Source organism: Strix uralensis, unplaced genomic scaffold (genome assembly GCF_047716275.1).
Source record: "Strix uralensis isolate ZFMK-TIS-50842 unplaced genomic scaffold, bStrUra1 scaffold_147, whole genome shotgun sequence".
In the NCBI taxonomy this organism is placed as follows: Eukaryota; Metazoa; Chordata; class Aves; order Strigiformes; family Strigidae; genus Strix; species Strix uralensis.
In genome coordinates, this window is record NW_027436781.1 from 212,308 (window position 1) to 237,650 (window position 25,343).

Genomic DNA, 25,343 nt, shown 5'->3' on the forward strand with positions numbered 1-25,343 from the left:
AAGTTTTATAGTGTATAGAGAGGTGGTATTCTCTTAACTAAAGTACTTCTTTTTCTGAGAGGGAACTTGAAAGAGGGAGAGAGAAGAATAAACAAGAACTCAGAATTAATGATATAGTTAAAGTACGAAGAACTACAGAAAGTAACTTCTGGGAGATTCCCCACATTGCTGAAATATATACTGAGAAAACAACAAAAAAAAGATGTTACTAACAACATATCATTAGTACATACTTTCTATAAATATAACAAACATACCTCTTTGTTTACAGACTGATCTATTTTATCTTGTCCTTCAGGTAAAGGTACTTCTGCCAAAGACTGAAGACTTTTATGGTTAACGCCTTGTTTCAATTCCTTTATAAAGTCATCTTTCTCAGTCAGCTGTTTTCTTAGTTCTTCTGTATCAGTTCCCTCATCCTAATAAACATAGCAAAAATTGCCACAAATTGCAGGATTGGCAAAAGAAATTAACATGTGCATGAGCATCATTACAATTACTCAGTAGCATCAGTTTTAGAATTGCAGGCTCAAACAGCCAGCTGTCCAACAAAAAGCCAACAACTTCATGTATGAGTGGCCTCTACTTAAAGCCAAGAAAGGTCATACAACAGCCTGGGAAGATGCAATGCAAAATTTTTATTTTAATCTACTTATGTAGGGTTATAAATTTCACCTCCCATTGTTTGTGAAGTTCTTGGTTCTGTGCAAAAGGCAGCTGATGTGATAGTTGTTTCAGATTTCCAGTCTAATCAAATTGCAATCAAATGATCAAATAGACTTGAGTGTTTATTTGAACTACTAAGTTTTTTGAAACTTCAGTTACTGTTACAAATTCAGTTTCAGAAAAGCATAAAGCTTTTTTTTTTTTGTATTAGCTGCAAACAATTTCAATATGTTTGGAATAGAGCCAAAACATAGTGTTTTGCAGAGTTAGTGAATAACAAAAGAAAAATCACAAAAACAACTAAAAAAAAAATCCCACAGAAACAACAGAAAGAATGAGAGAGGACCTTTCCTGAATCATTTACTGCAGCTTCTTTCAGTTCTGCTATTTCTTTATCTTTTTGTATGGTGATAGAAGCCAAAGTCTTGAGCTGTACTTCCAAAGCTTCTATTAATTTATTTCTTTCTTCACGCCACTTTTGAAGATTGTTGTCCTTTTCTACCAGCTGTGCAGCAAGTCTTTCCTGAATGGGGGAAAAAATAGGTTAGAATTGAACACCACTTCTACAAACCATCTGAACTGTTCTGACAGCTTAGTTTGGCATAGTCAGTACTATTTTATGGCCTCAGTAGACTTGAGAGCCTATGTAGATCTTAAAAAGCTCACACAGAACTAGTTTCACTACAAATATACAAAAGCAAACCATGCTTCAAATGAGAAAAAACTGTATCTATATTTATACTGTTTGTGAAGAGAATTTTTGTCAAGAACCACCACTCCTGCTTGCCCACTTACTGATTTTATTACTGGAAAGTCTCAGGCAAGCAAAGTCACAGACAAAGTGAAAGTAGTCCCAAGCTCCTAACATCCCCCTGTACTGATTGCAGGTCCAGAAGGTCATTGCTAACTACTTCTAGATGCAAGTACAGTTTTAGATTGCACAGATTCATACAATAATTTCATATGCTTAAGAAATTACAACCTTGATACAGCCCAGTGACCAGGCAAGGTATCCACCTTGTTATTAACTATCAGTCACCCTACTTTGAAAGTGGTATGGGAGCAAAACCACTAGCATTTTGACCAAGTATTTTTACTGGAAAGATCTGGAAAGAGGCTTTTTTTGTCAACTACTGCTTGCTTCTTCTCTTCCTTCTAAAGCCTCATAGGCTTCTCCCCCCCCCCCCCCCCCTTTTTTTTTTTCAGAAAAGCCAAGCAACAAATCTTGTTTTTCAAAGTATGTTTTCTTAGCTTCATTAAGTAGCAATTCATTTAAGCATAGGTTACTTATTGGTGTTTTACACACAAGATGAAGTTTGAAGAAGGTGGTGGTGGTGACAGGATAGAAAGGAACAGGCACACTAACTTCCATTACGTATCACGCTTTTTCATTTTGTGACACTCCTATTCTTCCCTTTCACATTGAGATGATCTCATGTAGGCTTTGTCATGTGATAAATGAGGGGACTTTGACAAAGGCCAGCTCCCCTCAAGCACCCACACTGTTAACACTTGACACGAGATCTGCTCTGTACTAACGACTTACGCTAGAGGACTCTGACGAGACCTCCAGTCACTTACAATTTCTGCTTGCTGCTCTACATAACGTTCTCTGTCATCCGCAAATTTTCTCATTTCTCTGTTGTGATGGCTCTCAGCTTCTTTCACTTCACTCATGAGTCTCATTTTTTCCTCCAGCCAATTCTTTTTATCAGTTTGATACTTTGTCTCACTTTCCTATTTTAGTGGAACCAGAAATAAAGCCATAGGCAGAGATTAAGCAACAAAAAAAAGAAGTCTTAAAATCCAGATTACCATTAAACTCATTAATTTCAAAAAGATAACAGAAATACTAGCACAGTTTTACTCCAGCATATTCCCAAGTGCAAGTATTATATTCTCATTTGTTCCTTTCCAGTTAAAAAAATTGTTCAGCAGTTCTCAGAACTTATTATTCGGACTGGCACATCTTCAGGGAACAGACTTTTTTCCCTCTAAAAAATGCTCTGGGTAGGTCACAAACACTATTAAAGTTACACCAAAGGTAATGGCAAAAAGACCCTTTTTACTTACAAATTCCCAATCTTTTATACTTGCAGAACATGTTAAAAAACCTACTTCAAGACTGAAAGGCAAAAAATGCAGCAAAATTTGAATGGTAAACAGAGAGAGTGTGTAACTAAGAATGTCGCTTCAATCACAGCAACTTTGCCTCCTTCTCTGCCACAATCAAACCTCTTGTCAGACATTCTCCCACATAGGACCTGAAAAGCTGCTTGAGAAAAAAGTCTACTTTCTAATCCAAGGAGAATTAAGAGGTAAATCCTTAGTCTAACAGGAAGGACTTACAGGTCACACAGCAAGCACAAGATCTTTAAACAGTCTGATTTATTTGCCCAAGCAACTGACGGGAAAAAGGCTTGAAACAATCCAACTCTTGACATCTGTTCAAGACAATTTTAAGAGGAGCCCAGCTAGAGAAGCACCGTCCATGGTAGCATAACATAGTGAAGGGTGCACTCCATTATGGAGCATCAGTGATGCTGTATATTACAAAGACACCACATCCAGACTTTGCTGCACTGATGCACGGCAGTTTTTAGAGGAGGTTTCCTTTACCAGAACTTGCCACATTGTGCCCTAGTTCTTGAAGATAGCAACACAAAAAAAATTTAGACTCCTAAATGAAAGTTATGGCTTTAAACCTAAGTATGAATTACATCACCATGTTTTACCTTCAGTTCTTTTCGCAGCTTTATTAATTCCTCATTTTCATCTATGTTTTTTTCTGTGGTTTTGCTCATCTTTTGCTGCCAGTCACTATTGCTCTGGTTATCCAGCTCTCTATATCTCTGCTTCCATGCTTCCAGTTCTAGTCAGCACACAAAATGAGGTTATATAACATAGTCTTAAATGCATATTTGACCACATTCACATCCTTCTACTAAAGTTACTTGGATTTATCAGCCATGACCACAGAGGGACAACAGAAGCCTTTAACTGTTAGAAGTTTGTTATGTACTATATAAAATTAATGCCTAAATAACACTCAGCAAATCAAAACAGAGATTTAAAGCAGCTATCACAATACATCCAAAACAATTTTGTCTCCTTGCTCCCTTTCCATGGAGAGATTACCCCAAACTAATCTGTTGGTCTCTTCTAATTTGGTTTCAATCACTTGATCTTGTTTAATATGAGTCTGTTCTTGTTCTTCTAATGTCATCCGCATATCTTCAATTATTTTTTCCTTTGCACACAGATCTGAAAATATATTTACAGATGAGCCCCCATCCTAGTTCCCACCATTCTCTCCCAAAGTGCCTTCATCACAAGTAATTTCCCCCATTTCCTGAGATCTAAAGCTCTATTAGAAAGAAATAGAGTATCTCTACTAAACTTTCCAAATCCAAAATTCTGAAGTGATTCTCATCAACTTGATTTAGGTGAGCATTTCATTGTTAATGTCAGACTAAGGCTTGTATTATACGAAAACCTAACTATTGTTCCACTGCTAAATGTTTATCAAACCTGCAAAAACTGTTATTGTGCTAGTTCATGTTTCAGGGTTTGACTTTTTCCACAATAGGCTTACTTTCAGAGCAACGTTTTCTTCCCACTTTCAATAGAGTCTCCTCACAATCCCTGAATTGGCTGCTTTCAATCAGTTCATTAGAGTTCTTTTCTGCCAATTTTCTTTTAATGGTAGTTACAGTGTTGTCCTGTGTTAAAATAAGATAAATTACTTTGAAGTTTTACAAAGTGAGCACTTAATAGGCTTAGTAATCTTTTAGATGCAAATATTTTTACAAATCTATCTGGGTAACCTGTATATGGGTTGTCAGAAGAACAAGTCAGTTACAGATCAGTTGCTTAAACAAAAAGCAGGTACACCTTCAGACAGTAATAAGCACAATGCTTTGCACTGTACAGAAAGTAGAGCAAGAGACTAGGAAACTACGAAATGCAAAAGGAGTTTACCACCTGAAGTATCCAGTGTCAAAAGAGTTGAGGAAATCCATGATTTGCTCAAAGGGCCAATGGTCAGCTCTACAAGTTCATCACTTTCTTGTCATAGTTGGTAGAGCTGGGAGTCTTAACCACCTTCAGCAAAGCCACAGATCATTTTTATCATGAAAGATCTGATGCAATTTGAAAGCCTAGTCAGTTCTGTCATACATACTTTAGACTATGTATTTGACCAAGAATAAAGTTTCTTTACTCACAAGATGACACAAGTGGCAAGCCATGCCGGTTGCCAAGGACCAATCACTCATCTAAGTAATTCATTAAAAAAAATAATGATCTATAGAACAGACTTGAGGTTTGTTGTCACATTTTAAGTTTCATCCCACACAGTCTCATAGAAACACTGGACAGAGCTAGAGCCTGTCTCTTGGAAGGAGCAGTGATAGGAAGCAGTCATCACAACTGTTACCACTCTGAGCATTAATACTATTGAAAAGCTAAGTTGCTCAGAGGCAGAGAGGGAATAGAAGATTAAGTATGGTCAAAGCTTTAAGTTCACAGTGGAAGAGAAAAATGGATCAGAGCGCTGCCTAAGTTTAACTTAAAATGTTCTCAGAACTACATTTCAGGTTACAGGGCATCAGGCTCAAAAAAACACCTAACCGCATGTTTTGATTTTTTTTTTTTTAACCTGTGTACATGTAGCCAAGCCAGCCTTTTGGCATTCAGCAGCCAGCAGCAGACTAGCCAGCTGCAAATTTTATTGATCGCATCAAAAGCAGAGATACCCTGGCCATCCACTCTTAGATCAAACTCTGCTCAATACATTCATATTATTGCTCTGCCTTAGAAAGTTTGTGTGCATCATGGTAGTAGGTGGGACACACTGATTTTTGTTGCCAATTTACACAACCACTGTCCTTCTCACACTAACTTCTAACTTCAATTAAATTTGAGCTTTTGCTGCAGCAAAACCTCCTTTCCTTCCTCTTCCATTCAGGCAAAAATAAAAAAGACAGTGACATAATCCCTCTCTTCCCACAGCTGGAGTCCTCCCAGTTTGAGTGTTGTTTTTTTCTTTAGAGTGGCTCTTCATAGTCTCATCGACAGTCCTCCAATAGTAACTCCAGATCACTGCTTCCAGAAATCCTATTTTCCACACACACCTCTGCACACATTTTGCCGTAACTTCAGTTGTAATGCCAACTTCGCCTGCTACCATTTCAAGAAAGTAGCAATTACTTACAGAAAAATTCAATTTTCCAAAATAGTCAAGTCCGTTATAAGCACAGATTTAATTTTTTTGTAAACAGAAAATTGAGATGTCTAAGACTTACATAGTCTTTTATGGTTTCTTCTAAACAGGATATCAAATCTTGCAGTCTCGTGATAGCATCATCTTTTTGCTCTGCGATGTCCATTAGTTCTTGAATCCTTTTATTCTGCGTATTCATTTTCTTAGAAAAGAAAGTAGTTCAGTCAATGCTAAATTCTTGAACTATACAATGCATTTAGAAGCAAGATCAGTTAAGCTAAGCTTGATATAAAAAAAGCTAGAAACATACTACAATAGCATTTTAAGCTACTGAAATTTTGTACTAAAGCAAGTAATTTTGCACAAGTTTTTTTTGAGAAAGTTACCTCAGTTGCTTCTTTAAGCTGCTCAGCAGCCTCATCCGATTTAATCATCTGCATTTCAAAGTCTGTAACAGGAAGAGAAGCCTGCATCAAATAAGTGGCTATTACATGGTTTACTCAGTAATCCATTTTTCCAGATCTTCTGGTACTTCAGTAGCTTTTGAATAGACTCATTTATTTTTGTGTTGGCTTCTACTTACAGGACACATTTCAAAAGTTCAGGTTTTTTTGAACAGAATTGGGCCCTGTAACCCGTATAAAATATAGATCATGTCAAGAGACTTCTGCTGAAATCATATTATGAGGTATTGATACTTTTATCTATGAATGTTCCACAGAATACCTGAAAACACTGCATCAGCAAAATGTGAAGTGCTGGGATCACAATATAACCATGAAATCAAGAATAAATAATGTTGACATGTTACCCCCACAATTCAGAAGTCTTCAACTGACAGTTCTAAGTTTTGTCTTAAAAATGAAATAATCAAGGCCTGTGGAATTGTTCAACCCAAACATACACAAAACAATTGATTACCACCTATAGAGGTAACATACGATTTGGTTCCAAAATCCTGCTCAACTGGATTATTTCTATTTTACAGTGTCATTTCTTTTTTCTTTCACATCACACACACACCCAGCTCACCTTTGGTTTTCTGTGTCAGCTGTTCTTCAATTTTGATTAGTTCATTGGTTTTCTCTGTCAGCTTTTCTTTGGTCTGAGTTAGTTCAGTGCTAGTTTTTCCCAGTTGCTTTTCAAGCCAACCTATAGCTTCCTGTGGGTCCTCCAGAGACACAATGTATCTGTATGTTTCTTCCGCCTGCTTTTTGGTATCAACGACATCATTCTGCAGAGAATCAATAACATCCTCAAGATCAATGTAGGTGCCTGGCCCTATGCCATGTTCTCCATCCTGAAAGATAATTTATATCCATTTAGAAGTAGCAAATAGTTACACAATATCCATTATTTCTACTGAAAATTTCAAAGAACGTTATGTACTCAAACATCTAAGTACAGTTAATTCTGACTTCAAAGCCATCTTGTAGGTTCACAGGCAATTTGATTGCCAGTTTCTCTCTACCTTCACACAGAATTCTCCAGCATCAAGTAACAGCTACTTTATTTTTAAAGCATTTAACGGCCCACCATCACATTCCCTTTTATACCACCACAAAAGCATCCCCTCCAAATTTAATATAAAAGCTAGCATTTTTACCCGATGAGAACACTGAATGAACACAGCAAGCAAACAGTTTTAGAAGGAATACATCTGAAATTTTCAAATATCAGTAAAAGTTTGTGAGGTCAAATAAGTTTGTGGTAACTTATCAAATTAAGCTGTACTTAAAACACTGACTTTCTTTCCTCCTTGTTTTTTTAAAAACAAAGGGTTCGAAACTCACAAGAACCAGCCTCAACTTCAGAGTTTAGTTATGCTTAAGTGTATATACAATTCTCATTGCTTCAGTTGTAGCCACAATAGCCTTAAGAGGAAAGAAGTCTCTGGGACCACTCCAGTACCATCCATATATGGGGTCTTAGAAGTCAGCTTCAAATACCTTAAACAGGCACTCAATGCAACAGTTTATAGCATAATTGCAGCTTTTCCCCCAGTTTCTTTGTACACAGTAATTCTCACTTTGTGTTGCAGAAATGCAGAAAACCCCAGATTCCTAAATGCATATCCGAGGCACAGCAACTACTCCTATTGAACATGATAAATATATCTTGCTGAGGATACAGTTAGGCAGCATGCAATTCCTTGAAACCATTCTTCTAATTCTTGAGACGTACCATCACCATAACAGGTAGTTAGTGAAAGGGATGTTATCAGGGGCATAATACCAGAGGTCCAGCTTGTTCACTGCGACGCTTATCCTTTAGTTCATTTTCTTCATCCATGTCTTCAAGATCACCATTTACAAGTTCCTTGAAGATTTCCAGGCGTCTGTCAGAATCTTCTTGAAGCCGTTCTCGTTCATAAGAAAGGAACTCACTATAGTAGGAAAAATAAGTCAGATAAAAGCTAGCTAGTATGAGCTGCTACAAAGTTATTAGTACAGCTGCCTATAAACAAAGATGTTTTTTTCTTTATTTTGGCACAATAAAACAATACACAAAATGGTGTTGCTACACCAGAGTACGCACACTCCTGAAGAATGAGGGGGAGACATATATACACAGATATGGCTAACACTTGACTACAAGCATTTTTTCTAAGCTTCTTGAGCCAGAATACCCATCTGAAGTATCACTAAGACTGCAGTAACCAAAGAATTTGCAAGTGTCACTCTTTCTACAGACATCCTATCAAAGCTCTTCTGTTAGGGAGAGCTCTACAGGAACACTGCTGACAGATTACACACACACACACACACACCCTATGTGCCCCAAATCAAAGCCTTTCCTACACAGTATTTTTCCTGAACTCATAGTCCAAACAGAAACTGATCTATTAACAGAGGCAGTAAGTCTAGCAGAAGAGTGTGGTCTCTTATAGCCAAGAGACAGATTTAAGAAATAAATGAATGGAATTTAATTTTTTTTAATCATTAACTTTAAAAACCACTTAAAGCTAACTTACTTGAAATATATTTCCTGCTCAGCAAAATATTGGGCAAATTCCTGCATCACCTCTTCACGAATCTTTAGTTCCAGCAGTAACTTATTCTTCTTTTCAGCAATAAGTTTGTTCTTCAACTCTTCTATGAGATTCAGCAGCATCTAGAATTACCATTAGTATTAAGTTTTTCATAACGACATGGTTTCCCATAAGTGAGATTTTTCTCATTCCTCAAACACTACAACACCACTTTACCCTTCCACCTGACAAAATTTCTTCCAGTTCTTTTATTAGCTTATTCATAAACAGGAAGATTTATGAGTAGATCAGAAGATCTCTTTGGTACTAACACAGCAGTTTATAAGTTTGCACAGAGCAGGCATTTGTAAAGAACATCCATTTTATTACAAGAATTCTTGAAGTTGTCTTAAACAGGCTTAAGCTCCACAGGATTTGGCTCTTGTTTTCCAGGTGCTCATTTTTGGGACAATATTAATGAAACCTCCACAAAACAGTTTCTAGTCCTCAGTTCCCTCCTCATCTTCCCTAGAAGTGACTAAATTTGCTGTTCCTTAAGGAACAGTTTTCAGCATTTTCTTGTACACAGAATACAGAGAAACAGTCTTCTGTATTGCTAAAAGCAGGTAATACTTGCTGTGCATTGACCACAGGCTACCAAAAGGAGAGAAAGCCAAATCTGCAATTCTTACTGCTTGGTCTATATTCAGACACATTATAGAGTTTTCCCACAACAGGCATCATCACATCATGAGTAATCCCACTTTTAGTTCTTAATGCTGGATTTAGATAAAATAAGGGTGATCAGAAAAAAAGGTGAGAGGGGGGAAAACCAGAATAATACCTTGCTTCAAGACTCCATGCTACGCTAATTCTTAACATACCCCTGGCACATACCATGTACTCTTTTTTTCCCATAATAACTTTATTATCTTCATGTTTCTGCACTGCTTCTTCTCCTGACATATGCTGTTCCTCCATCTCATTATCATCTTCAATCACATCTTCTAAGCTCCTGTCCCATAGGACAGTAACTCTTTTCCTTGAAATTGGCATTTTAATGTGACTAAGTAGTGATGATGTTGTTGATTTCTGGTCAAATGACTGATCTTGGACAAAAACAGATGTGTCCATAGCTAAAACCTACCCAGAAAACAAAGAATAAAGTCTTCAGTATTTTTTAATCCTCTACTGGCACTTCCAAGATATACCCGCTGCACTTCCCTATAGGTCTCCTGAGCACAGTACTCCCCCAGTCTATCGTCTGTTCAGAGTCACTACTTCAACTGGTTTCCAGCTAGAGTATAAAGGAGTCACTTTAGAGTCTAACCCTTCTTTTGATTGCAGGAACACCAAGTTTCACTAGCTTGACAACGTACAAGAGGGTTGCCACCTCATGCACCTTCAGATTTCTGTATTTCCTATACTTTGAGTTTCTAGTTGCATTACACAAATGCCATCCAACAAATTCTGTTTGTTTTAGTGTTGTACTTAACCCATTTAGATGAGCCCACATTCTAATGGCCTGGATCTCTTGTCCTTTGAACATATTTAACTGTCAACAGAAGTTTTCCATGGTTTCCATTAAGGCTGCAGCACTGATCCCCAATACTTTTGTCTTCCAACTCCACCAGGGTTCTATCCCTGCACTTACTCCTACTCATTCTGCTTAACCTCCACCTTCCCACTGAAGCTCCTGAGGACATAAAGACAACCTTTCAAATTCTCTTTGGTGCTCAACCTACATACCTCAGGTGAGCAATATTCCACATTAAGATAGCAGTAGTATATGGGGCAGCTAGACTTGCTACTAGGTGAGAGCATGCTATGACTACAGAAGAAAAATTCACCCAGATCTCATGGAATTTCTTCCAAATATAGCAAGTGTCTTGTCAGGCTGGATATTTTATGGGAATTACGGATTTTTAATAGGAAATATATGTCCCAACAAAGCCTTTTTAAAAGCTTTACAAGGAAATAAAGCCTGACTAGGAGCAATCAGAAAATACGATTGCAACATGAGACAGAAAAACCCAGTCACTAAATTCATATTCTTAGGAGTGAGGGAACCTGCTCTTTAAAGGCAAATCAGAAGTACTGATCAAGATAAACTGCAACACACTTACTTTTTGTGCAATGGCCGAGAACTTTAACACATGGAGTGTTTCATCATACGTTGAAACACATTGGCTTATGTTTACTATCATGTATACACTCCCCTTTCCACTGAAGAATCCTTGAAGGAAATGAGTTAGTTTACTTTCCCGAAAGGGTATGTGCTGCTGCGACCTTTAAAGACAAAAGAACAGATGACCAGATGTTTAATAATTTCCAGTCAGTGTAAAAGCTACCCAGCATGAAGACTTAAAAATATTTATTAAAGTAGTAGTCATTAAATAAATTAAAATTGTTTTGGACTAGATGCAGCTGTTTGTAGAGAGACCATGTGGCTGTTGTGACTGTGGCTTTAGCCATTATCTTAGATAGGCTATAGCAATATAACCAATGGGAGCACTTAAACTGAAAGTGTTCAACGTTTAGCCTTGGGCAGGTCACACAGCCTCATGCTACACCAAACTATACCCCAACCTCTCTCTTCCCTTCCACATTAATGAAGAGAACATATCTAGTTCTAGGCATGCAGTATCCAACATCATCAGAGATCTCTCTCACTCAGTATCCGGCCTCTGAGAATGGACAAGAGCAAGTGCCTAGGCAAGAAAATGAGCATACACCAAACACATGGAGATACTTTTCAGAACTTTCTTCCTAATCTCCCAGCAGTTTGGCACTTCCTAAAAAAAAAAAAAAAATCACAATTTGTGCCCTTGAATTTAACAGCTGGGGATGTAGTTTTTGATGCTTATAGGAAATTTTATGAGAATTCCTAAAACATGACTGAACGCACACTTGCCACCAAATAGGTTGCCTGCATTTTGGACACATAACAGCTATTCAGTTACATGGACAGTGCTACAGAACTCAGGAAGGCAGCGACACTCCTACCAGAGTACATAGACAGCTCATAAATAGCTTTGCTGCAGGACTGGTAGTCCAAAATAATTTTAAGAAAGTTTCTATTTCCTATTCAACTTGCAAAGGGCATGTATTAACACTTTAACAATATAGAAGAAATGCTCTGAAGCATGATCTCTTAAAATTCCAAGTTATTGGGATCAGAAGAAGTCATTCTGAATACATTAACAGCCCTCTAAGCAGCCGCTAGTTTTAATGCATCCTTCCTATCTGGAAAGAACAGAAAAATAAGACAGACTGTAAATTCACAGAACATAATCAGGAACACACGCTAGCAAAGCTTCTTCATCTTAAGGTGTTACAGACTTTGAACAGGCTGTCAGGAAGAGTGCTACGGGGTAAGTGAATTTGGCAAAGCACATCCATCAGCAGACTGGGTTCATTTAACTTCTGGGACAGAAATAGAGCTGCAAATGAGAACATGTGGAGAAAGCAGTTCCTGGACAGTTATATCCAGCTGTGACTATATATTGTACTGTTTTTTAGACAACTAGCTTCTTGTATTATTTCACTCTTATTTAGATCCCCAAGGTAGGGCATAAATAGCAGGAAGGCTTTCTTTTGTCTGCATATGGTTAGCTGGATCAGGAGGAGAGTGTTAAAAGTTATGTCAGTATTTATTAAAAAACAGACAAATTTTGTCAAATGGTGCACAGTTATGATAGCACAGCAATGTTCTGCTGATGAAAAAATGTTACACTAGAAGTATTAGACAGTTGAGTTAGTTCGTAAGGAGTAATAAAAGGCTAAAAATTTGACACTTACTATGACACTGGTGAAAAGGGGGGTTTAAACTTATTCCAAAGTTTGATTTTTTGATAAACCAAGCTCAGAGGAGTAAAGTTAAATTGCTAAAATATACAATAGCATGCTTAAAGGAGATTAGAATTGATGATTTAAAGAGCAGAACAAGGCAAGTTTAAGATGACTTTGGTAGATCAACAAGTCTATACATCATTTCCACCAAAAACTTAGTATTAGCATTGCATATTTTAAACATTGTAGGTAATACCTAAAAGCCACAACCAGTTTGCAATTCGTACAAGGACTTACTTTGACTGTTGAGAATTCTTGAGTGCGTTAATACACTTGCCTAGAATCAGAAGAGAGGTGTTTATATTTCCACTCTCTTTCAATCTATGACCTTCATTGTGGGTCTTGGCATATCTTTCTGAACCAGCAAGATCACACAGTGACAATCTGAAAACAGATAAGGAAAACTCCCTTTATTTACCTTAGAACATGCACAAATTATTCACTTTTTAAAATGATCACTGTTTTTAGAGGAAGAATTTCTTGATCTTCATCTGCACAAACACTTCCATTCTTTTCAGTGTTGCTTTCCCAATCAAATTTTACATTACCTCCTGACAAATCTTTTCCCAACACACTTCTTATTTCCCCTCCCCCCCACCACCATCCTCTTCCTTTTGAGGACTTAGACGAGTTCAGGTATATAGCAGGCTAACAGAAACTTGTGCTGAACAGAGGGGACAAGATATAGAACAGCACTGCAACCTGATGGCTGGAGATAGAGGGCCAAGTACTGCATGATTGTAGAAAGTGGGGAAAAGGAGTGGGAAGTGGGTAGAAAGTGCATGAGCTTCTACCAGGAAGCACTGGGTATATAGTCAGTACCAGTACACCAACACAGAAGATAACTGACAACTTCATCACAAAAGAAGAGAGGGTCTCTGCTCTGAACTTACTCATTGACTCGGGTGACTTGTGGGGCTCCTGAATCTTCAATTTTTAGTATCTTAACTGTGAACATGCTGTGACTAAAAGGAAAAGTTTAAATCAGCAGAGAAGATAAAGTAGACTAATACCTTCAAAATATTTTTAGCCTCCACAACATCTGTTCAAAACACTGTTGAATCTGTCAACTTGTCTCAGCATATACTCTATCAGATACAAACTTTTAAAGAGATGCTGGTGTAGCCTTTATTTTGCTTTTTCCTCAGACATTTAGATGGAATAAAGCTAAGTGCTTTTGCTTGAAGGACAGTATTTGATAAATCTGTTAGCTTTTGTACAGGTTCATCTTACTGACGGATTGAATCCTTTTGACTAAAAACATTGGGTCACACAGTGCTAAAGGATGCCAAACCTAGATATCTAGACCCTGTTAAAGCCTCTTCCCCTCCTAAAAGCCACAATCCATATTTTAGTTCCCCCTTCCTCCCAGACACCATCCTATGCCCAGTGCTATTCAAAAAGTTTCTCACCTTCTGCTGGCGAAAGTATTTAGCTTCGTGCTTGCGATACTCTGGTGTTTCAACCCCAGTTTTAGAAGTCTAAAAGCTTCTTTAGAATCAGAAATCTGAACCCACTGCAGACCTTTAGGAAGAACAAACACAGTAATCTTGTAAATATCATTATCAAAAAGAAAGAAGGGATTAGGGGATAACGTATGCACACCAAGAATAATACGTTTATTTGAGACAAAAACATTTTACTAAGCATGCTTCAGACAGAAATTATGTGACGACAAAATCAAGATTCTTCCTTCCATGGGAAAGGAAGGGCACATATCTCTCATCATTTCATCCTATTAGCACACAGAAATATGCTCCATCCAAATTAAGTGAGCAACCTTAGCCTCCACTCTGAAAAGCCAAAGCACAGGGTCTAATATGAGCATGAACGCCCTATGTTCATACTCATCAAGGCAGAATTCTACCTGGACAGCTTCTCTGGTTTAGCCTACGATTTTGAGGGTGCGGGGGGAAAATCACCTAGACATCTTTCAGGGCCATCAAGTTAAAAAAAAAAAAAAAAAAAAAAAAGAAAATCAGTGAAGAATTTTGTCTGCAATATGATGACTGTATATCACCTTGGTATGGGCTAGAGTAAATACCTACAACCCTACTAATGGAACTTAGAATATGAACATTATGGCCTCTGTTAAACTAGAGGTCACCAAAATTGTACTAGCAAAAATACCAGCTGTGAGGAAGAAAAATAAGAAAATCATCAGCTGGTTTTCCTCTAGAACATCAGGAACAGCCTTATACCTCCAAATGTTATAAAAAGAGATTATGCTGAAGCATAGCTCAAAGCAGACTATTTCCTACTTCACACCTCTTCTAGTCTTTGAAGAAATGAAGGAGTTGGGTTTATCATCTGATTCAGCTTTTTGAATTATAATTTGGCATATAAAAGATAAAAGGAGCAGGCCAAACACCTCCAAAAAAGCCTTTAATCTAGAATTGGTGTCTTGATTTTCCAAAGAACCTATAAATCAAATAGGATTTGAAACCTGTTATTTCCATGGCCAGAAACAAACACTGAACTGTTAGAGTTCTGCTAACCCCCCGCCTCCCCCAACCCACAACAAATCACATCACAGGCTTCATTAGAGTACTGTAAAATGTAATTTGCAGTCAGACTGAACTTTCTCACATATTCTCTGAAAATACTAACAAAATAGAACTGTTGAGCCAATTATAACTATAGGTAAGAATTTGGAGTCTTTTTTAAGAAAATGGAAAAAATCAAAACACTAAAAAATTTGTCAATTGTTCTCAATATTTCTCCCATTTCAGAGAAATATCAAGTCAGTGGAGTGCACGCAGGCTTTTAAGAGTTACAGTTAACAACAGAGAGAAAACACTATTAAAGGTACAGATACTTCTGTGTATGTAGATTGTTGCCTTTCATACCCAAGGCAGACATTTCTAGTGCCACAGTGAATACAGTTAGGAGTTTTCTAATCTAGAAATAAATATTATTACAGGAAGACTGACTTCTCAAATTACACGTTTGGCAATTTGCAATGTATTCTAATCACCTTTTACATAAGAACATCCCTTGATGTCTTGAGCAAGGCGTAGTGTTTTTCTTTTCTTGTCATTTGACATAGGAATCAGTAGATCATAAAAACATTCATTGTAAATCTCACAAAATGAAACCCAAAGAGAAAATTTCACGTGATTTTTCGCAGTTGTGCTAGATTGTTCTGAGCCTTTTAAGAGTTCTTCCAAATCTGTCAAGTACAAAATATTACAAGTCAGTATAGACCTTGTAAAATAAACTTTATTCAAAAAATTAGTAAGTGAAGACTGATATTACAGCAGCCTTCTAAAAAGCACTTACCCCAGACAAAAATCCCTTGAAACTTTTCTCCCCTTTCTTAAATATCTGGAAGTCACATGCTTACCCTACATATCTGCCAGACACCTCATCTACCACTTCCTTTCCCACTTGCAAATTCTATCAAAAACATGCAGCTTTGTTAGAATTATTCAAGTCTCTTCAATGTCTTTAAAAGAATCAAACTGACAAGTACATATCATTCTAACATTTTAAAGCAAACCTAGTATTTAGGTAGTTTTTAAATGCTAGAATTAGGTTTATCTAATTACATACAGGGTCAGGATACCACTAGAGACCATAGCATAAGTAGTACTATTTTTCCTTGCCATAGTTTCATCTCATTTAATGTCTGTTCAGGTAAACTTCTAACCATTTTATCCTTGTGTTTTCTGGCCAGATAAATTGATCACTATCCAATTCACAGGCATATAAAAATGCCAAGCAGTCATTTTATTATTAACATAGGCCAGAAGTCAGTTGTTGACTTTAAGAAAGCTTCTTTGCCTGCTTTAATTGCAATTCTTTAATATAAAACATACCCTTACAACCAACTGGTGCTTTGCTGTTAGTGCTATCTTGATGGTCTACCTACAAAAGAGAACAGAGGCTTTAAGATACATCGTTGACAGTAGATCACCAGTTCCTTTTGTAACAGCTCCTACTAGACAGTAATACAGTGTAGTTGCAATATGCCAATACAAAGATCCTGACTAGGCATCATGTCTAGTTCAATGCACCTGTTCACTCCTATTGAAAGGATTGTTCTTACCTTAATACTCATCCCTGACACTTCCCTTACATCAGGCCCTATCACAGTACAGAGCACTTCAGCTCCCTGAGCCAGAGGAAAACTAGCCACAGAAAAATAGAGGGGTGGGACCCCACAGAGAAACAGGGTGATTTAACAGGATGATTTGCGGAACTCCAGTTGCAGTTTACACATTATTCTTAACCTGGTGAATCTAGAGAGTCTGGAAATTTTTTAGTATTGGTATTTTGCTAATTCAGGATTCCGTATCTTACAGCTTCCTAGGTCAACTCTCAGAAATAGAGGTAAATGTAGAACACTTGTTCACTTAAGAAATTAAGTGAACAACTTACTACTACATGATACAGGCTGTATCACAGTTGAAATAAAGCCCAGGTTTTAGAAAGAGAAGGAAAACTTCCTTCTGCTGAATTCTTAAAAAAAAAAAAAACAAAAAAAAACCAAAGTAAAACAAATCCCTACAGATAGAGGTTAATACACACACACTCCATTCCCACTCTTAGTTTTGGTTGTTTGGTTTTTTTAGGCACAGAACTGCAAAGAAGTGCAACTCGTCTACCAAAACCAGTATGCTTAAGAGAAGAAACATGGATTAAAAAACAGGTGTGATTTGGGTTGGGTTTTTTTAATGTTTTGTCAAGAGCATATGTCATATAAAGCTGGGATTCCATAAAGCAATTCCTGAAATAGTTAAATACGTGTGTAATCAAAACTTTCAGGTTTAAGCTTTACACATATAAAACACCCACCCAAACCTCTCTCTGTTGAAGTAGGTGCAAACTTTGAAAACTGTTGTTATAAGAACAGCTTAGAGATTTAGTGGCAAAACTACAGGGGACACATACATGATCGTTTTTTCTGAAGCCCTTAAAGACTGCTAGAGCTAGATAGAACATACGCCTGTGCTTTTGAAGTGAAGTCTTGAAGAACTCTGCTGCCACCTGCCTTCCACACTGGAGAATTCTAGTTAAGTAACTCGGATAAAAATCAAGGTAACAGATAGATTCCATCCCACAACAGCCACACCACTGTATTATAACCCAGCATACCACTAGGCAGATAATTCTTTTCACTAAAAATAAAAAATGCACTGCAATCCATTTCTAGTTCCAATTCCTAGCATATGCTCAGTTTTCTTACATTATTGCATTCATTTCAGAGTTAAAGACACCAGGAAAAAGGTATGCTTATACAAAATACAAATCCCCACAACTGTAATTGGACTAAACAGCTTTAGAGTTCCAAGCAATTCATGAAACTGAAGTGTATTTCTGGACTACTCAATAGTGAACTGTTTAAGAATAAAGTCCAGCAGAAACCTGTTTGAATTCAAATCTTTAGAAATCCAACAGCTTTATAGCTCTGCTGTTCCAAAAAACCCTTTGCTTCCTTTGAGGTTATTGGCATAGACTGGAAGAGGGGAACAACCTCAAAATCATTCATTTCTTTCAAGTATCCTGGAAGAGAGTAAATTGTTTAAAGGAGCAGACCTACTAGCATCCCCGCAGATGGCGAGACTATTTGCATTCCATCCTTATTAAGCACCAGTAACCCCAGAGGATAAATTATCAGATGCTCAAACTATAGAAAAAAACCTTAGTGTTTACATTGTATAAAGTATTCAGCCACAAGGCAGAAATTCACAGAACAGGGTTCATCAGCAATATTGCTCACTTTGCTGCTCATCTGAAGAGCTACCTGACAGCAAAGACACGTCCATACTTAAATACAGAGAGTTGCTTCCCATTGAAAAATGAACATGGTAACATTGAGCTATCTAAAGATGCACGTACTCGTCAGTACAGAAAGAAGTGCTCCTCTACCTCTTTTGTTAGGCGAAGTATTGAATTTTTAATAGCAGTTTCTTCTTTCACTTGGTCTCTAGTCAGCCTTATATAATCTCTGCACCGATGGGGTTTGAAATCCATTGCTGTGTATAGCCTCCCTTGAATACTTTTAAACAACATATCCATAGTCCTTGGCAGAATACCGATGTCATCTTCTGTCCCTGAAAGCAACATACCAAAGAAAGACCCTAATTATTACTGTGAACAAGATATACAAATAAACAAAGACAGAAAGATAAGCAACTCTAATCTCAAGGCATACATGATGGATTTGGAGGCCACTTACAGCACGAAGCAGTGGGTTTTTTATTCTCAAGGTAATAGCAATGTCATTAGTGTTCTGAAAGGTATTTGGCTTTCAGCAACAGCTCATGCTCTACCCCTTAGACAGTAAGGGGCAGAACATAAAAACTGATGGGGTGTTCTGCATAAACTTAGCCTTAAGGAAAAAAAACAAAAAACAAACCAACCACAACCAACGCACATTCAATAGAGATTTGCAGTTTTTCAATTGCATTTCATAGGCTGCCTTCACTCTCTCTCTCAAGGAAGTAATCTGCAAATACAACTGATGACTCCTCTCTCAGCTGCAGTCCTGTACTAATTCCACAGACCCTACCAAAAAAGTTCTAGAAGCCTTGTGAAGACTCACTCCTTTCCCTGTCCCAGACCCTTTCCTACCAAAGCATCCTACTTTTGCACATGAAAGGCAAAAAGGAGTCAGATAAAAGCCTCAGTGAACACTTGATCTTTCTGAATCCAGATGCAAGTTTAAAAAGGGTTCACTTAACTTTGATTTCTAAACCAGAGAGGAGAGGAAAGAGGGGAGAATGGAAGAGAAACAACTATCCTGTCTCAGACTGACAGCATTATCTTCCAGCCTCTGATAACTCCTACCGCTCCTGAGACAGATGGGCTTTCACCAGTTACAGCACTAGCTGTGTTGCCCAAGTCAGAACCTATGTAAAATCTAGCTGGCACTCAAACACCAAGCTAGGAACCAAATAACATACTAAAGTACTGTTGGATTACATTTGTTTCTCCTCATCTACTCGTAATTTTTTGTTTCTCGTAATGCCACTTGTAATTCAACCTCACATGAACAAAGTAGCAGTCACTGGCAAACAACAAACAGTCCTAAAAAACTGTTGCATCTTTCACTTAAGTCCCTTGCCATTGACTGAATACAGACTGCCATGTACTGCCACAAAGGAAAGGCTATATTGACAATACTGGGAATAACAGAAGAGGAAATCATGGCACCCCGTAGGCAACATTCTGCCCTGACAGTTCTTATCACAAGTTGATAGTTAAGTCCTAGAAAAATATAATAGCATGAAAAAGTCTGCAGAGTCTGAAAAGACATGAATCAAAAAGTCTTGAAAACCCACACAATATAGCCCAAACTAGCCAAGCATGCGGGACTGTACACTTTAGGAATTTTGGGGGGTTGTTATTTACCTATTATTTATTAGGACAGAGCATGCCATCATTGCCCCAGATTAATGATAACTGAAAATACTGGCAGTAGTCTTTAGTTATAATCTACCTAACAGAAGATCACTTAGAAGACAATGTCACTTCAATAAAGATCAATTTCATATGGCATAAGACATATTGTCCTTCTACTACTTCTGTGTATAAAATAAGCATTATAGAATCTAGAACTGCCATTTTATTACAGGAGAAATTGTTTCCATCTAAATCAAGCCACCTTATTTGTTAAAATGTTTTGAAAAATAATTAAAGAATGACATCTTCCAACCAGAAAGGATATTGAGCTTTAACAGTACAGAAACAGTACATCAGGAGACAAGGTCTCCTAGGATATTATTGATAAACTCAGAAACTCGAGACAAGACAGAAATACTTGGAAGTACTCAAATATGTTTCAAACCATTTATGCTCTGCCTGTAATAATTGAAACGGACTCAAATACTATTCCTTATTTGGAGACAATGCATATAAGATGCATATGACCTTTATAATAATGATTAAGAAAATATGAGTCTGGACTTACACACTTTTCACATTCTGATATACAGAACACATATTTTCTTAACTCCCCCCTCCACCCTCTAGATACTTGGAGGAAAAAAGAAGTCACGTACACCTGGTTGAAATTATTACAGCCTTACAAAGCAATACCACTGTATGTCTACGTAAACTCTGGCAGTGACTGTCAGTTGGCAGTTTAGTGATATTGGTTATGGAAGGAGACTTTCAAAGGCTATTTATTATTATTATTATTCAAGAGAAGCCAATGTACAGGGCCTACAGCTTAAATAAAGGAAAGAGTTATAATATTTCTGCTAGAAGTAATCCTCTCAAAAAAAAAAAAAAAAAAAGGAATTTCATTCAAGAACACATTTCTACTTATACCTTGGAATGTGTAGGTTTTCCCAGCATTTGTAACGCCATATGTAAAAATAAGACGATTATATCCATCTAAGAAGTCTTGCACTGGTTGCTTCATGGTGCCTTCAAAAAATTCTTCTTGAGTTGTTTCAGGGGCAAACACCTGAGCATTACCAAGAAACATCTTTATTTTGTTTCAGCAATCATTAGAGACTTTTAAAGAATCCTTTAAATTCTGTATGTTTATAATCTTAAAGACTATTGACAGTTTAAAAATCTAGTTGGATTGCTATTTAATAATATAAAGTTAAACAAATTTTTCCAGGAAAAGATTAAAAATTTTTAAAGACAATTCATTTACTTGTGAAAAAGTGAACTTCTGTCCAACAGTTTTTTCACTCAGTCGACTCAAAGAATATTGGGGTGGCTTCAGTATGACACTTGTTGAATCTTCAATCGAAACACAGCTCTATTAAAAGGAACCAGAAACAATGCAGGCATGAAAAGTGTATGAAAAGCTCAGCTTAGAGGAAAAAACAAACCAAAAACCCCAAGCATACATTTAAGGTATTTTCAAGTTATATAAATGTCACACCTGCAATTCATTTTCTCTCTCCAACGATGTAAATGGCCTAATACGCAGGCAAACTTGTATGTGTCCCTTAGGCTCCAAAACGTTCCTCTTAAATAAAAAAAAAATAAGGAAGTTAGAAATTTGACTAGCTTCTTTGTTGGATAGCTAGCATCTTAAGGCAGTTTTATTTTCACCAGGCTACTTTGAACAGACTTATTTGATGACAAGAGAAGCAAAAGTAATTCACTACATCAGTTTTCACAAGTGCTTAGGCCTCTGCAGAAGTTCGCTGTGATAACTTAAGAGTTCATAATCTTGCAGCATATATATATACACACACACACGACACTAAGGCAATGAGAAATCAAGAATGAAACCCACAAAAACATTCTATGATTAAGCTGCTCCAAGACTGATGCGCCCAATAAGGTATCAATGCAGTGCCACACAACTTAGTCTAATCCTATCTATCTCCTCCAAATTAAAAACATACTAAAGATGCTTTTCATCTTCTCTGTAAAATTCTGATTATTCGTATTGATGAAAAGACTAAGCTTATTAAAAAATATCCAAACAATGCAAACGTTAAAGCTTTCTTACCTGGCTTGTGTCCGAGTCTGAAGAAACCAAAGAAAAATCACCAGAGAGATCTGTTTTAAGGTCTTCCACACTTACTGGCCCTGTTCTTTGAAGTGGCTCAGCACTAGCAATATAGGATGGTCTGAAAAATTCCTCTTTATCCAAATTTGGTTCCATCCTGCGAGATAAAATAAAATCCTTCTTTTGTTTTCTGATCACATAACATAGAGCTTCTGAAGTCTCTTATATAAGACAAGCCAATTTGAAACTGATAGCTGCAGTTTCTTTAAGGAGAAAGCTTTCTTTATCCTATTCAAAATTTACACAGCAAGTTTCTGATAGCTGGGGAGAGGGTCTGCAATGGAGTTCACATCACGATGAAACAAGACCAGCCATTCTTCTTTCAATGCAAAGCAACTGTTTACGAGGGAAAAAGCCTTACACATATACCACAACCTTGCTAAAACCCATGTTTGACAAGGAAGATAGAATTAAAAAATAAAAACACCAAACAATCATATTGTTCCACATCCGTTTCTCCATCATCCCATTATTGTGTCCATTTAGAATAAAAGTTCATTGCAAGAGTAACCCAGACTTCATGGTTATCTCTGCAGGACCTGATAAATAATTGGTATTATAAATATAACACAATGTAGCTTAATGCATGACAGAGTTCAGAAAAATTCTGAAGACTAGCATATAGTTTTAGCTATTAAGGGGACACTAGAAAATTAGACCTCATGCCAGAGGGCAAGTTACAGAATTGCTTTTTAGTAACTTTTTCAGTCATTTTATAGATCAGCAATTCATCTATTAATCCAAAATTTAATGATTTTTGTGCATCTCAGAATCTGGGCAGTGAAAATTTGCTATAGAAAATGAAAGTAAATTGATTCAGCGTTGATAGTAGACAGGTAGATTTCAAAATAATCTTTAAAAAGTGCATTTTATTTCAAAATATTAGCGTATTTTGTCTGCCCTTCACTCTCCAGTTGCTTTTTCCTGTGATGTTACAGACGTGGCTTGGCAGCTTTTGTTATGAATTAAGTTTAACTCATTGGGCTCACAGACTATGACAGCAACTCACTGGGCTCATAGACTATGGCAGCAAGCATTCCAGCAATTAGACATCTACCACATGGTCTCCTACAGTTTTGAAGCTTTGGACATGATGAGTCAATGGTCTAATACTACATTCCCATGTCTATGCTACAGCCACGTATATATATTTTGTCTCTAAATACTAATGGAGAACACACAGCATTCATTAAAACAGTGGACAGACCAGGGCTGGTTCAGAAAAGGTGTTGCCTATTAAGCAGTCGTAATATTTTTGTTCCGCCCAGCAAAAAACCTGAAATATGCCAGCACTTTGGTGTCAAAACATTTAACAGTTCAGCCTGACTATCTAGCTTGTAAAAGGCAGATACAAGGCTTCATGAAGCCAGACAAACTTCACCAAGAGGCAAATGAGGTAAAGCTATACATAAACTAAGCAGCAATGTTTAGTTTAATCTACAGTTCTTATTTTGTCAGACAACTATATGAAAACCAGGAAAAACTTGGCCTGAAATACTGACAAAGCTTGAACAAACACCAAGTTGGGAATAAGCTACTACTGGAAAGAAACATACCTGTGCTGTCCCGATCTAGAAGTCTTCCTCATCAGCTACACAAAGTCACAGGGCAAAACTCTTACCAGACCTTGACAGGAAACATAGTTGTTAGGTAACTGACAGTTTAGTTGTTTTAAATATAAGCTTATTTTAAAGTGTGATTTGTCGAGATTATGCTCTCACTCTGTGCTTTTTTACCTAAGGGGCAAAATACAAACATTAAGCTATGTATGTAAAGCTGGAATTCAAAGCATTCATATGAGCCCAGCATTCAGATAAGTCAGGTTGAACCACTAATAGCATGTAAAACACAAGATGCAAACTGTCCATCTGTCTGCACATTGTGTCATACAGCACTGTAATTACCTTAGATGTTCTGGGGTAAACAGGTATACTGCCCGGCTGTAGCCTCTAAAATGTACTTGTATACTGGGATACGTTATTGTAATTCTGCTTATCGTGACAACAGAGTTTAGAGCTGCAGACACCTTAAGAGAAGGGTATCCAGAATGGCACACAAAGCAAAACCTGGTCACGGTACACACACAACCTGTAGCACTGTCAGACAGCACAAGGGTTGAAAAGGCTCCAAACCTCACAGCTGGCAGCTTATAAAGAAACATAACGCATCCGTACTTACACTTTAAAAAATTTAAAAGAAAAGTTTTCCTCCGCAATTACCAATCTCTCACTGCAAGGCTTCGCAGTGTTGTCCCGTTCTTACGGGACACTGTCGCATGGCCTGGTCATAGCCCTGGACGCTACCCGTGACTTGCACGCCCCTCAGCAGTACCTAAAAGTTTTCACACACACATCCCCCGCTCCACAAGTTTTCACCCACCGTAGTGCCAGGGGAGAAGCGAGGGGAAGACCCCCCAGCACCGCTTCCCAGCTCCGCGACCCCGAGGTCGAAACCGCGGCCTCCTTCCCTCCTCTAGCGAGCGGCCGGCAGCCCGACAGCCCCACAACCCCTTACCGGAGAGCGCACGGCAGGCTGAGCGAGCCCAGCCACCGACCTCCGCCAGGCGAGAGCCGCTCGGCTCTGCCGAGCGGCCCTAGCAACCGTTGCGACTCACCAACAAAACTAAGGCACGGCCGCGATTCTTTTCAAATCTGACCAATGGCAGAGCTCGGCGCCGTCACGCGACCGCCGGCGAGGGAGGGCGGACGTTGCCGCGGCGAAAGGCTCGGCGGGAAATGTAGTCTGGGGGGGGCACGCGGCGGGGCCGGGCCGGGCCGGGCCGGGCAGCCCGGCTGGCGGTGCGGGGGGGAGGTTTCCTCTGAGGCGGCGGCTGGGCTTCGCAGTGGGGGCGCGCTGCGCTGCGAGGGGTGTTCTCTGAGGCTTCTGTGTTGCAGGCACCCAGAGTATGGAAATGTACGGATTTAGGTAACAAAAATCACCATAAGTTTCTCTTTAGACTCAGACAGGAATTCTTTGAACTTTAATAAAGAATGTCTGCCTGTTTTAAATTGAAATAAAAGGAAAAGTAACTTGAAAGTAGTCAATAACTACCAAAACCAAACGTTTGTCTTTCATTTGAAGAAAATGCCAGCTAGTGCAAGCAATTCTGTAAAAGAATAATTCTACACAGATCCTGTATC

General features: G+C 37.9%; 1 protein-coding gene across 1 annotated transcript; it reads right to left on the reverse strand.

Moving 5' to 3' along the window:
- Positions 1–236: 236 nt before the first annotated feature.
- LOC141938559 (uncharacterized) lies at positions 237–23,779 on the reverse strand. Its single transcript, XM_074857435.1, has 18 exons — positions 23,760–23,779; positions 22,144–22,300; positions 21,565–21,651; positions 21,331–21,438; positions 20,994–21,132; positions 18,588–18,772; positions 16,535–16,583; positions 15,691–15,885; positions 14,161–14,237; positions 6,923–7,178; positions 6,277–6,338; positions 5,973–6,092; positions 4,262–4,388; positions 3,805–3,930; positions 3,402–3,538; positions 2,248–2,403; positions 1,013–1,189; positions 237–419 (listed from the first exon to the last, which is right to left on the reverse strand). Exons 2-18 carry the CDS (start codon positions 22,297–22,299, stop codon positions 237–239), a joined length of 2,340 nt encoding a protein of 779 aa, XP_074713536.1. The 5' UTR covers position 22,300; positions 23,760–23,779.
- Between the last annotated feature and the right edge of the window lie 1,564 nt (positions 23,780–25,343).